Source organism: Tupaia chinensis, unplaced genomic scaffold, assembly GCF_000334495.1.
Source record: "Tupaia chinensis unplaced genomic scaffold, TupChi_1.0 Scaffold000085_1, whole genome shotgun sequence".
NCBI classification, from domain to species: Eukaryota; Metazoa; Chordata; class Mammalia; order Scandentia; family Tupaiidae; genus Tupaia; species Tupaia belangeri.
In genome coordinates, this window is record NW_006159547.1 from 6,532,253 (window position 1) to 6,546,296 (window position 14,044).

Here is a 14,044-nt window from a genome sequence, read left to right on the forward strand (position 1 = left end):
CATGTTCATGAAAGTCACAGATACTGCTAAGAATATTGTATTGTGGGGGCCGGCATATGCAGTGTGGTGGTTAAAGGTGCTGGACTCCCACATACCATGGTTCAAGTCCCAAACCTGGTGGCTTGCTTTCTCACTTTCCCTCTCTCTCGTTCTGTCTCTTTCTGGTCAAATTAAATAATAATAATAATAATAAAGTTAAATAAAATAATTATTTTTAAAAAAGAATATTGTATTGTGCTGACTATATGAAAGAAATTCTGTTGCATGTGGAAATTATTGAAAATATATTTTTCCTATCTAAAGTCACTCTCCTGCATTCTGTCTGAGTTAGGAACACTTAAAGTAAGTGGTTGTGTAGGCAAAAAAAATTCAGCTGGAGTCATCCTAGTAGTTCATGTAAAACTTACTATAAATACCCTTTGTTGAAGTAAAGTGTGTTACAATTTTTTCTAAAAGATTATAAAGTATGTAATTATTTATCTTGAATGTTCAAAAATGCCTGAAGAAATTTTAATATGCCTTCTTTTTTATCAATCACAGGAAATATAAATAATACATAGGAATTTTTCTTTTTAGAGAAATATTTTTGGTATAGGGTGCATATGCTTACTGGAGAGACAGACAGAAAGTGAGAAATCACCCCCCAGTGGGGATGGCCACACCACAACCCCTTCTCCTCCAGTCTCCTCTCTGGGTTTTGGGAACTCACGCACATGTGCCTGGTATGAGTTTCAAGCCCGTAGGTCTGGGAATCCAATTATGGTCGACTCTATGGGAGTTCAGTGAAATAACCATTATACCATCTGCTGGTCCTTACATAGGAATTTTTTTTTTTTTTTTTGTAAAAGACCAAGGTGGTTTGTTGTTGTTGTTGTTGTTGAGTTAAACCACTCAAATGACATCTTGGGTAGCTTGTTAAGAAGTTTAAACTTATCAAAGGGTGAGAACAAAGAGAAATTGAAGTAGTATGAACTAAATCTATAACTAATTCTCTTTAATTAAACAAATTATAAAAGTAATGAATGTAATAGTTTCTAGATATTAAAATGAACTTACTTGTTTTATCTTTTAATTTTGAATAGAGTACAGTTATGCCTTGATTTATATGTACAATATCTAAATTTTAGAGGTTCTCTAGCTAATGCAGGTGCTTTGAAAGAGCTCTTCAACCTAAAACATTGGGTATTCCTCTTAATATATATATTTTAAAAATTCTCTTCCTTCTTTTCTTTTATTTTTTAAGAGCTACTTATATTCCTTTATTCTTTTACATAGTCTTTGTTTTTGAGAATATCTGTCAGTAGTCTATAGTCCTTATGGAGCCATATATTAAAAACTGTTCTTATTGGAGCCAGCAGGTGGCATAGTGCTTTAGGCTCTAGATTCCCAGATAGTCGTCCATGGTTCAAATCCTGGGCCAGATGGCTTGAAACTCATGCTGAGCTCATGTACTTGTGCATCCCAAATACTGAGAGGAGAATGGAGGAGGAGGGATTGGAGCATGGCCATCCTCCTGGGGTGGATGGTTTCTCATTTTCTCTCCCTCTGTCTCACTCTGTGTTTCTGGAGAGTGCATCCACTCTATAGCAAAAATCTCTCAAAAATGAAACCAAACAAAGCAAAGCAAAACAAAACAAAACAAAACTGTTCTTATTTCACAAATACTCTTTCTTAGACTACTCTTTTAAATTGTCTTAATAACATAGTACCTATTTCGCAAGTAAGCTGAGATAACGTATCATTTAGTAGGCCCAGGAAAGCCTTTTTTTTTTTTTTTTTTTAATTTTTTAGTTAGGCCATTACTAGGTTGAGCCAAAGTAACAGTGATTACATTAAATTGAAAAGTTATTTTTCTCTCAAATAAAAATGCTACCTGGTAAGTGGTCTTGGATTGGCATCATGGCTCTTCTGTGTGTTTTCCAATGACTCAGTGAACTTATTGCTACACGATTGCTTTGGTCTGTGGTGTTATTCTCAATTTCATGGCCCAAACTGGCTCACCACTTCCATGCCCACATTGTATCCCTTAAAATGTGAGAAAGAGAAATAGATGGCTGGCCTCTTCTGACCTGGAAGTTGAATGCACACTCTCACTTTTAACCATTTGGCCAGAACTTAGAAACATGGCCACACCTACATGTCAGGCAGGCTGGAAATGCTGGCTTTGGGAGAGCAGTCATGTGCCCAGAGAAAGTTTGGGATTCCAATACTGTACAAAGGAGAACTGAACAAAAAGTGGTCTGTGTTACACCTGTTTTGTCTAAAATTCCATCATTAAAAAACTTAACAGTTCTGTCTTTTGAAATTTTGATATCTTTAGTCTTTAGCTTTTAAAACTTTGGTGCTGGGGCTAGTAGGTGGTGTGGTGGTTAAGGCCTGGATTCCTATGGATTGAATGCAGTTATAGTCCCAGGCCCGGTGGCTTGAAACTCATCCTGGGTGTATATTGCGTGCGTGCCTAAAATCCCAAGAAGAGAATGGAGGAGAAGGGATTGCAGTGTGGCTTTTGTCTCTCTGTCTCTGTCTGCTTGTTCCCTTTGTGGGGGGTGATGTCTTGCCTTATGTCTCTCTGTCTCTGTCTCTCTGGTGAACAAACACGCTCTAATAGCAAAAATCTCAAAACAAATCAAAAAAATTTGGTGCTTCTCCATGACATAATAAAAGTAGCAGCTTAGAGAAAAACCTGGTACTGGTTGAAATTAGCTTACACCTTAAGAAATAAGTCTGTGGTGGAGAGTCTGGGTTTGTCGGCATAACAGGCGTGTACTGACAGGAAGGGCTTTGTAATTGTGAAAGTGGGCAGTGAATTGGAAGTGAGAAACTGCCAGAGTTAGCCTGTTACTCCCCTTAATGTCTCATTCTGAACTAGGCCTACTTACACTTTCTCTTCTACTGTATAGGAATGAATAATTCTCTTCATTTCCCGTGTTAGGGGACATATCACAAAGATCCACTACCCTGAGAATGAAAATGTGAATTGGCTGAACATAATTACTTTCCTGCCTGGATTAGGGTAGCATATTGAATTCAGTTCAACAGCATCTATTTTGAGCTGAGTGATGTATCACAAATTAGAGAAACAGAAACAATTTAGATGTAGTCTTTGTCCTAGGAATTCATATTCGAGTGAGGCAAAGAGAAGGGTCTCCTTCAGTAACTCAGTGCTCTAACATAAAAAGCTATAGACATGAGAAGAGAACTACTAACTTTTTAGGAAATGCCTATGAAGGCAACATAAGGAGATGATATTTGAATTGAAATTTGAAGGATGATACAATATGCAATCATTAAAATTATGCTCTTTTATTTCTGCTCCTGAGGATGCCAAACCCGGCAGCAAGGAAATTATTTTGCCATGTTAAGGTCAACTGATGTAAAAATCACAGCTCTTCAGTGCTGCTTTTTCTTATTAAAATTAACATCCAAAATAGAAAACCAAGTTTATTTCCCCTCAGTGAAATAGAATAGTATTTTTTTTTTTTTGAGCGAGATTTTTTGCTATAGGGCACATGAAATCACTGGAGAGACAGAAAGACAGAAAGTGAGAAATCCCTCAGCAGAGATGGCCATGCTGCAATCCCTTCTCCTCCATTCTTCTCTCAGAATCTTGGTGTAGCGTGTTTTAAGCTGCCGAGTCCAGGACTTGAACTGCAGTTGACTACATGGGAGTTCAATGATGTAACTATTACACAATCTGCTGGTCCCAGGGATAGTAATTTCTTTCTTGTTCAACTGTGAGTTTTTGTGACATCCCATATGTTAATTTGCCTCGCACAGCTCCCATAGCGACATAGACATTTAATAAATGGTAGGTATTTTAATAATGCAACAGTTGCATCAAGTTCGGAAACCAATACTCACATTGCAACTTTTAGAACCAGCATTAATTGTAGGAAACAATATCCATATTTTATCGTAAGTCATGAACTTGATGTCTTTCTGGGAATTCAACAATTTTAGCATATGTTGCTTTTAGAAAAGACTTTCCTTGTTTGTAGGTTGAGAATATTTTCTGAGCTTCTGGAGTTTATGTGGTCAGACCTTTTCTCCTTCTAAGGCTCAGTTAATTGAACTAGATAAACTGCATGACTCCAATTACAGTCACACAAGATAAGTGCAATTTGAGATGGTGACTTTTACAATCGAGATACTGAAACATTAAGGTTTACAAAATGCAACATTCTTAAGGTCATTATCTCCTAAGACACTTAACTATTCAATTTTGAGTTTAGGTTGAATTAAAAAGAAAGCCACAACCTTGTTAGAAACCTGCCTGTTTCAGAGGTGCCTTGTTCATCTGCTTTGGGAATTGGCAGACCTCATAAGAAATTATTGTTTAGGGGAGCTAAAGCATTATACGAAAATAATTAGAGATTATTTACCCTTGGTAATACTGTAAAAGTAACTAGCTTTAGTAATTAAAACTTGAGAGAACTCAAAGTCTTCTTTTAAATATTAAATGCTGTTTATTCAATCTTTCAAAATGTTTTTAGAGTCTTACTGCAAGAACTGCCTGATAACCGTTAAAATACTTTTTGAGTGCTACAGATTATTGGTTTTGGTTTTATTCCAGTATATTGAAGAGCATAGTACCTTGGAAACAATCTTCATACTAGATATTTTTTGTCATAATGGAACTTTATGTGTTTTAATGGGATTCACTAAATGCTAAAAGGTATATGATGCTTTGGGAGCAAATCTAAGTGGGGAAAGAATTTCATAATTACAATAGGAATCTTTCAGTGTAGCCGTCCTTCCACTGGGAAAAGAAGTAGAGGTATTATTAAAAGGCTTTGACAATGTTTATACCTCAGTTTAACTGGGATCTCATGTTTATGTGTCTTCTGCCTTACTGTATCTAGCAATACATTATCGTATATAATGATACATGCTAGCATCAATTAGTGTTGGAATATTCACCATGCGCTCACCATTTTTAGGAAGTAGGTGGTCAAAGGCAGGGTTTGTCAATATTTTCTGTCATCTTGGCTCTGTCTTTTTGCTTTTTAGAACTGATGATGATGAAACCTATTGCCGAGCAGCCACTGAGTATGCTAGAGCCTGTTCTCATGCTGGCTACCCTATTCAGGACTGGAGAGATGACTTTCCAGCGTGCAGTATGTTTGCTTGTTTTCCCCCCCCCCCCACCCACACACACACACACACACACTCCTGTGTATTTTGCTCTTTTGGTTTATCTTACAACTAAAAACTTACCTTTGGTACTCAAAACTAATGAATTGCCAGGCTTTTCTTATTGATTCAGTTATATTTGTAAACCTGCATAATTTTTATTTATTTATTTTTTGTTTTAAATTTTTTTATCTACATTAATTCACTGTACACTATTACAGTGTACAAAGTGAGATTCTCCATCCAGACTACACTGTGTATTGGCTCAATCAAGGATATTACCATCGTGTTATCGTTAACAGTTTTCCATTTCTTGTTTCTTATATATTTTGCTTCCTCCCCACCATTGATTCCCTCTCTTTCACCTCTGCCATTTCCCACCCTTAGATATACTGTCTTTGGTACCTACAGTTGCTCTCCATGCCCCTCTTTATTCTTTTCACATTTTATTGATTTAAACCTGCATAATTTTGAAACACTGATTTTTATAAAGAGACATGAATAAAATTGACCCACAGCTCCTCTGTCTGCCTGCTTTAGCTGATAGATGCGATGATAGCTTTGTCCATCGGGATTGTATCAGCTGTTGCCCACCAACCTGCACTTTTGAGAAGCAATGTCTTGGGAGCAATCTGCATTGTCTTGATGGCTGTTACTGCCCAGATGGTAAGTGCCTCATGAAGAAGCCATGTCCGTACTCGTAGAAGCTGGTTTTCTCCCAGTTCGTTTTGCTGTTTTCTACCCTTACAGTTCCTGAGGTTACTGGGAAGATCGACTGTTTTTCTCTAATAAAAGATTCTTTATTTTGTAAAATTTCCAGGAAACTCAGAATCTACAGTCCTGAAGTTACCTCTGGCAAATCTTTTTTTCTCTTAATATTTAATGATATTTAATAATTTATGTATTTTCAGTTTTTAAAAGATGTAAGCAAGTTTGAGAAAAAGCCTTCACATTTTTCCAGTAGATGTTAGTCTTGATGTCGTTTCAATATCTGAAATGAAAAGTATCTCAGCAAGTGATATAGGTGGGATTTAAATTCAAGACTGACTCTGTTCTACTTATAGACATTTATAAAAAACACAGAGGTTTACACAAACTCTTATATTTTTATAGATTAAAATGAGATGTCAACTGATTTTTTTTTCCCAATGTCATATACTTAATATGAATGAGCGTTACTTGGATCCAGATCTGTTGACCTCAGTTTATTGTCATTTCAGTGCTACTCAAAGTATGGTAAAGCAGGGCCCATCTGAGCTCTTTGTTACCAGTTGATGACAGGTTAAGGAGCTAGAACCAAAACAGAAATCTATGTGCCTAAGTATAAATCAGTGCTTTTTCTATAAAGTCTTGCTATAAAAAAGGGTCAGCTGAGTGAAACAGTTTGCGTAGGAACATGGTGAATCAGTTCTGTTTCATCCTCCGTTACTAGTCAGAGAGAAATGGCAAGCGCAGTCCCACTGGGTTGGACCTTTGAGCCGGAATGCCTCGCTATTGATGATCTCGGTGGTGTACATCTCTCATCTTGGAGCGAACAGAAACTAAGCCAAAAATACTTTGACCTTCTCTCCTTCTCTCCTCAAATACAAGGGAACACTGAAGGTGAACCTTTAGTTTTTGATAGCAGGTCATGGTTTAAAAAAGCTGAAATCCACTGAAATAAACCCCTATAAATTGGCTGCTGATTTGAGAAGAGCCAGGTTGTCAGGAACCTCCTTAAAGAAAAAGAATTTGTATTTCTAGCACCTAGTGTAAGCAGATGTTCAATAAAAGTTAGTTGAATGCTTAATTCAAAGAATGCAATCTTTATTGTTTCCTTTGATAATTTGATACATATTTTTCTTAAATAGGCCTCATAATGGACAATGGGACTTGTATCTCCTTGGAAAACTGTCCATGTAGTTTTCATGGATTAGCTTATTCTGTTGGTTCAAAAATTGAGCAAGAATGTACTGAATGGTATGTACTCAATGTGTGGTCAGTTGTGCCTGGGTACTTGTCTAGTTGAGAGATATTTAAAGGAATATGCTTATTATTCCTTTTCTTCCAAAAATTCTGTCTGATAGAGTTTGCATTTTATTCAAACTCCATTTGTTTGTGTAGGGGGTAATCTATTATATTTTCTTTTAAAACACAATTCTTATTACTTCCCTGGACATAAACACTTACATTCACGTGATGACTCTGTGGCAGTTTCTTATCATTTTTAATCATTAAGTTGCATATAACTTTTACTCTTGAAACTTGATGGTGCTCCTAGGTTTATCTAGTGAGTACTTTAAAAAGATCCATATTGCCAATTTTTGTATGATTAGAAACATTTGGAGTTTCTTAGTAAATTAGCTAACTAACAATCTCAGCAAACATGAAATTCTCCTTGGACAATCTTAAAAAAGAAACACATATCCAGTGTTACGGAGCTCCTTTTCCTTTGCGTCAGTACATGTCACTGAAACGCAGTCCGAAAACTAGCCATGCTCTCAGATACTGATTTCAGCTCCTGCCTTATGAGAGCTTTGCTTTTCTTCTCCAGAACTCTTTGTGAGGTTGGAATATATTGTTATTTTACATAAAAGGATGAGTCTTCTCTTTTTTTAAAATATGTGATGGCAGTAAAAATAGATATAAAATAATAATATTGTGAGCTTAGATGCTACCCAGTTCTGCTATCAGTCAGTAGAACTTTTGTAGAGATGTTTTTCAAGTCAGATTATTCTCAACCTATAAATATGATACATTTTGTTATAATAATCAATATATTGATGTGAACATTAGTAAAGTTTTTTTAATGAGTAGATTAATATTTTTATAATTTCATTTAGTGTCTGTGTTGGTGGAATTTGGAACTGCACTGAACATGACTGTCCAGGTAATCTTTTAAATAATTTTTGAAGAAAATGTTTCATTTTTTTTTTATTGAGAAAGAGAGCATCAATTTTTATGAAAATATCTAATGAGGGATGTTATCTATAAATGGAAGTATTCAGAGGCTAAGTGACTAAAAAATGATTTTTTAAAAAATTTGCTATAAGGTGCATGCACTTATTGCTAGAGAGAAAGGGTAAGTGAGAAAGTACCCCTGGGAAGGATGGCAATGCCTAATCCCTTCTTTCCGTTCTTCCATCAGGATTTCGGGCATGCACGCACATGTGTGGGGCATGTTTTTAAGCTGCCTGGTCCAGAACTCAAACCTTTTGACCATGTGGAGTCCAGCCATCTTAACCCCCATGCCAACAGCTGGCTTGAATAAATTATAGTTTTAAGCAGGCAACTTTTGAAAATTTTATTAAAGTGGACTAAATATTACAAAACCAAAACCATACATGGAAGAGCTATCATTTAATAAATCTTAAATTGAATCATGCAATGTAATCTGTAAAGTTTGTCAAACCTGTAAATTTTAAACACTTAGGTGTTTTTTTTAATTAAAAAAAATTTTTTTTTGGAGAGGTTTTTGTGCTTGCCAGACAGACAGAGAGAGACAGAGGTACAAAAAGCGAGAAATCACCCCCCAGGGCGATGGCCATGCTGCAATCCCTTCTCCTCCATTCTCTCAGGATCTTGGGCATACATACACATGTGAGTTTAAACCACTGGATCCGGGACTTGAACCACGGTTGAATGGGAGTTCAGCAACATAGCCATTATGCTAACTGCTGGTCCCAACACTCAGGTGTTATTTTGATGCATAAAAATCTATCCTAAATCTCCTGCTTTTAAGAAATAACATTATTTTTTTCTTCCTCTTTTTCTATTTCCTGCTCCTTTCCCTTTTGTTTCTTTCTTTTCTTTTTTTCTTTTGGTAGTTCAATGCTCAGTTGTGGGCGATTCTCATTTTACAACTTTTGATGGCCGACATTATTCTTTTATTGGCATGTGCCAGTACATCCTTGTGAAAGGGACGGGAAAAGATAAATTCACAATTACTTTACAGAAAGCTCCCTGTGAGCAGGTAAGAATAACGTCTCAAAATAACCAGAGGTATATTCATTTATTCATTTATTGTTACTTTAACTTCATATCTAGATTAAGAATGACAATGAATGAGTACAGTTATTGTCTTCAAAACTGAAATGACATTGGTTATTAAGAGACACCATTATTTTATGTAGTACAAAGGAGGGGGAAAATGCTGATAAATATTTTATAACATACCATTGGGAAGGGAGAGAGAAAGAAAGTGAGAGAAAAAGAGCAATAGTTTTGACGGGGTCACATAGTGTCAACCACCCTCCTGCCAGACCATAATCAGGTAGGTTTACAAGTGTGCATAGGCATACCTGGCATGTTCAGGTTTGCGCACAAACTAAACCCAGGCCTCCCATGTGACCTCCAGCTTCCCAAGTGGTAGTACTATCTGTGTGTTACATGGCTAGGCCTGAATTTTCTGTTCTTTAAAATGGTATTTATATGTATAGTTTCTTGAACATTTCCTGCATGATTGCATGTGGACCTAAATGTTTCTTTCAAAACTAGCTATATAAAGAGCTAGCTCTTGACAGGATAGAATAGTTTTCATATATTCTAAATGATTAATTTGTTAACATGTTCACATACTTATTTTAGAAATTTTCTTGAAGCAATAAGCACATCAGTAATTTATAGATAAAGAAACCCAGATCTTTCATTCATCTTTCTTTTTTTAATTATTTATTTTTAATTTTATTTATTCATTCATTTATTTTAATTTGACAAGAGAGAGACAGAGAGAGAGAGAGAGAGAGAGAGAGAGAGAGAGAGAGAGAGAGAGAGAGAGAGAGAGAGAGAGAGAGAGAGAGAGAGAGAAAGCAAGCCACCAGGTCCAGGACTTGAACTGTGGTCAGCCATGTGGGAGTGTCCAGTGCCTTAATCACCATGCCACCTGATGGTCCCCATTCATCTTTCTAAACTAGGAAATCAAAATTTTGCTAAAATCTTTAATTTCCTAATTTTATCCCAATATAAAATAGTTATTTCTAACAGAAACTCTGACCTTTTTTTTCTAGTTTTTGTTTTTGCAATATATTAGAATGTGTTAGCTTCCTACATAGAGTCGTAATTTTCTTTGTTTTCCTATTGAATTTTTTATGTCTAATCTACCACTTTAATGCATTTGAGGAGGTATTCTGAGTGTGTGCTATGTGAAACATTATTTGTGCTTTATTGAAAAATTTTTTATTTAATGTTTTATGTAAAATACAAGTGTGTGTGTATATATATATATGTATATATATGATATCTAATGTACTGTATAAGTATTTATTTTATCAGGAATGGGGCAACATGAAATTATGTAACAGCTACATTATTATATTGGGTTGTCAGAAAAGTAATGATGCATTTTTGCATAGAAAACAGTAAAAATACATTTTCTAACAACCCAGTATTACTTATACTCAAGCTTTCTATGTACTGAAAATTTGTATTTACACATACTCTTCCTCTTTTCTTCTCTGTTTTCTCTCCCTCCCCTTTTTCCCTATCCCTCTCTCATTTCCCCTCTTTCTGTGCCTCACTCTCATTATTATTCATTCATTGATAATTTAATTTTTATGCAGAACCTTGGCTTGGTCTGCCTTCAGTCTATAACTCTAATTCTGGAAGATGATTTTAACAAACAAGTGACCCTTAGTAGGGGAGGACAAATCCTCACCAGTCCTAACCATGGCTTCAATCTTAATGGTAAGGAGCAATGCTAATGGTGTACTTTGTTTCCATTAAAAAGAGTGACAGCAGCAAACATAGCCCACATAGAGTCTTTTCCCATTAGCCGACTACCTAACATTCTAGCTGCAGATAGTGAAGACCACCATGTTTATGGGACCCAGTGTTTACTTGAGGTGGCCTTGAATTTGGAAGGGAAGAGAAGCAGATAGCCACTAAAAAAATGTGATAAATTCAAAGATATGCATAGGGACTTGGAGAGTCTAAATGAGGTTCAGTGCAGCCAGCACTTGGGAAGGGTGTGCAGGACTAGTCAGGAAGCTTTTCTGGATATGGTGAACAAGGAGATATAGAACTATGTGATATCTTTAGGGGAACTGTAACTAGTTTGGCATTGCTACAACAAAAGGGTAAGTAGAGAATGTCCAGAGTAGAGATTAGGGAAAAGGGTGGGGATAAGACTGGGAAAGACTCCATTTTGCTTATGATAGTTATCCTGATAAAGAAGATGAACTTGATATGAATCAAATAAGAAACTGTCATTAGTTGACCATCTTTATGTACAAAGGTGGCAATCTCATATGATCTAACCAAATAAATTAGTTTTAAAAATTAGTTTTAAGAAGTTTTTTTTGGTGTGTGTGTGGGGGGGGGAGGGGGAGGGATAAGACTGCTATGACAACAGGGTGGAGATGCCAGAGAGGAAATGAATATTGGAAATATGGTTAGAAAATAAAATGGTCCAAACTTAGTGGTTGGATTGGGGTTGATTGGGGGAAGATAAGAGGGGTAGTAGGGTGGTTAAATAATGATTCTCAGATTTCTGTCATTAATAACCAGATTGTGTCAGAGATTGTGGGGAAGACACACAAGTAACGAAGAGCAACGCTTCCCCTGTGGTGGCAAATGTTATTAGTGTAGTTTTGAATACAAGTTTCTTGTCTTTAAAAGTGTCTCATAAAATGGTGCTTCTCTAGTGCTGTGTTCCTTTTTGCTGACAGTCTAAAGGGAATGGGAGAATTTTGAGGAAAATACCACTTCCTTATTGAGTTATACAAACACACACAAAGTTAAGAAAAGAGTTTTTTTTTTTTTTTTTTTGAGAGATTTTCACTGTAGGGCGCGTGCGCTCGCCAGACAGAGAGAGACATAGAGACAGAAAGCGAGAAATCACCCCCCAGGGGGGATGGTCACGCCGCAATCCCTTCTCCTCCATTCTCCTCTCAGGATCTTGGGCACATACGCACACGCGCCCGGCGTGAGTTTTAAGCCACCGGGTCCGGGACACGAACCGCGGTCGACTACGTGGGAGTCCAGCAACATAGCCATTACACTAACTGCTGGTTCCCAAGAAAAGAGTTTTCAAATGTCTATAAACCCTTTCTCATGAGGTGCTTGTAAACTGGAATTACGTATTGGCTTGATAACCTATTAAAAATATCTGCTTAAGACCCAGGAAAGAGGGAGAGGAAGAAGGGGAGAGGGGAAGGAAGCCACAGGGTGGCAAAAATGGGCGTGGGAACATGGGCAGGAACTGTGAGACAGCTGTCCCTCTTCCCCATATCATGGAAGAAAAGCCCTGGTGGTGTACTCTAGCCTTTTTAGAACATTGCTTGTGTATCTCAAAGCTGATTTATATGTGTTCTTTTCCTGCAGGACTTGTTGAAATTCAAACTCTGTCATCCTTATTTATACTCCTAAAAACAACATTTGGTTTAAAGATACTGTTTGCTATAGATGGGGAAAGAATTTATATTCAGCTCACTAGTGCATGGAAAAGAAGAACATTAGGTCTGTGTGGCACTTTTAATGGGAACATAAGGGATGATTTTCTGTAAGTATGATTTCTGTATAGCTAACTAAATTCAATGATTGGTAATTAAGAGGATATAAATTCATTAGAAATATTTACTTAACTAATAATAGCTCAGTAGTCCAAGAGCTTTACATGGCTCATCATATTGAAGTTGTATGGCAAGCCCCCCATTACTATCTCTGTTCTATGCATAAAGGAATAAACCAAAGCACTGAAATAGCAGATAAATCATTCAAGGTCCCCTCGCTCTTGTACGGTGGAGATAGGCTTTGAGTTCAGGCAGTGTGGCTCAGCTGAGGGTTAAACTGTACCTGCTTTTCCCCTCTCTGCCACTTATCAAGCTTAACAGAATTTGTTTTTGAAAACCTGCTGCCTTTTAAGAAGGCACTTAATATCTATTTTAGTGGTGGTAAATTATACTTTAAAAATATTGAAATAATTTCATATTGTCTTAGTTTGTTATAGTGTTGCTGAACAGAAATACTTGAGATAGAGATTTATTTGGCTTGCGATTTTGGTGGCTAGTAAGTCCAATAGTATGAGACTGGCATCTGGCTGGCCTCTGCTGCATCAGGACATGGCAGAGAAAAGAGGAAAGGTCAGTGTACCTCTGCTTAGAGAGAGAGAGAAAAACACAATCTGCAGGCAGCCGTCTTTTATAACAACCTTCTCATAGGGAAACTAACTCCTATGAAAGCAAAAACTCACTTTCTCTTGAGAGACAGCATTACTTCATTTAATGCTGGTGAGGGTGGTCACTCCATGATCCAATACTGCCTACTTGGCCTCATCACCTCCCAGTGCCATTACACTGGGAACTAAATTCCAAAATGAACCTTTGGAGGACAAACTCTTAGCCAAACCATGGCAGGTATTAATAATCCCTCTAAAGTAACATTTTAGTGTCTAAGTTAATTGGATTTTGTGATAGTCAGTGTTTCATAAAGAGAAAAGCGGGAAAGCATATGTATACTCGTTGGAGTCACCTGCCTGTGGAAAGAAACAGTATATAGTTTCATGTCAATGCTTTAGCACCTGTTGTCATGCTAAATGCACAGTGAGTGATTTAAGCAAAGTGAAGGGGCTTGTGTTGCAGATCAGGAAAGGATAATAACCTTCAATAAAGATATGGAGTCTAAAAAAAAAGTTGAACTCACAGCAGGTCAGAATACTAGTTTCTAGGGGCTGGTAGTGAGTGGAATATGGGGATAATGGTCAAAAGGTACAAAGTTTCAGTTAGCTTGGAGAATTCTACAGTATGGCATGATGAGTATAATTAAAGTATATGTGAAAAGTCTTAAGGGAGTAGATGGGGACCAGCAGATGGCGTGGTGGATAAGGCGCTGGACACTCCCACATGGCCGACCATGGTTCAAGTACTGGACCTGGTGGCTTGCTTTCTCTCTTTCTCTCTCTTTCTCTCTCTCTCTCTCTTTCTCTCTCTCTCTCTCT

General features: G+C 36.9%; 1 protein-coding gene across 1 annotated transcript in view; it reads left to right on the top strand.

Annotated features, from left to right (window-relative positions):
* OTOGL (otogelin like) overlaps positions 1–14,044 on the top strand; it is a 155,511-nt gene that overhangs the window by 32,409 nt on the left and 109,058 nt on the right. Inside the window, exons 11-17 of the mRNA XM_027769725.1 lie at positions 5,011–5,117; positions 5,674–5,799; positions 6,984–7,092; positions 7,956–8,002; positions 8,940–9,085; positions 10,671–10,794; positions 12,433–12,610. Of these exons, the coding sequence (XP_027625526.1) occupies positions 5,011–5,117; positions 5,674–5,799; positions 6,984–7,092; positions 7,956–8,002; positions 8,940–9,085; positions 10,671–10,794; positions 12,433–12,610 (837 nt within the window). The remainder of the gene's footprint in view (positions 1–5,010; positions 5,118–5,673; positions 5,800–6,983; positions 7,093–7,955; positions 8,003–8,939; positions 9,086–10,670; positions 10,795–12,432; positions 12,611–14,044) is intronic.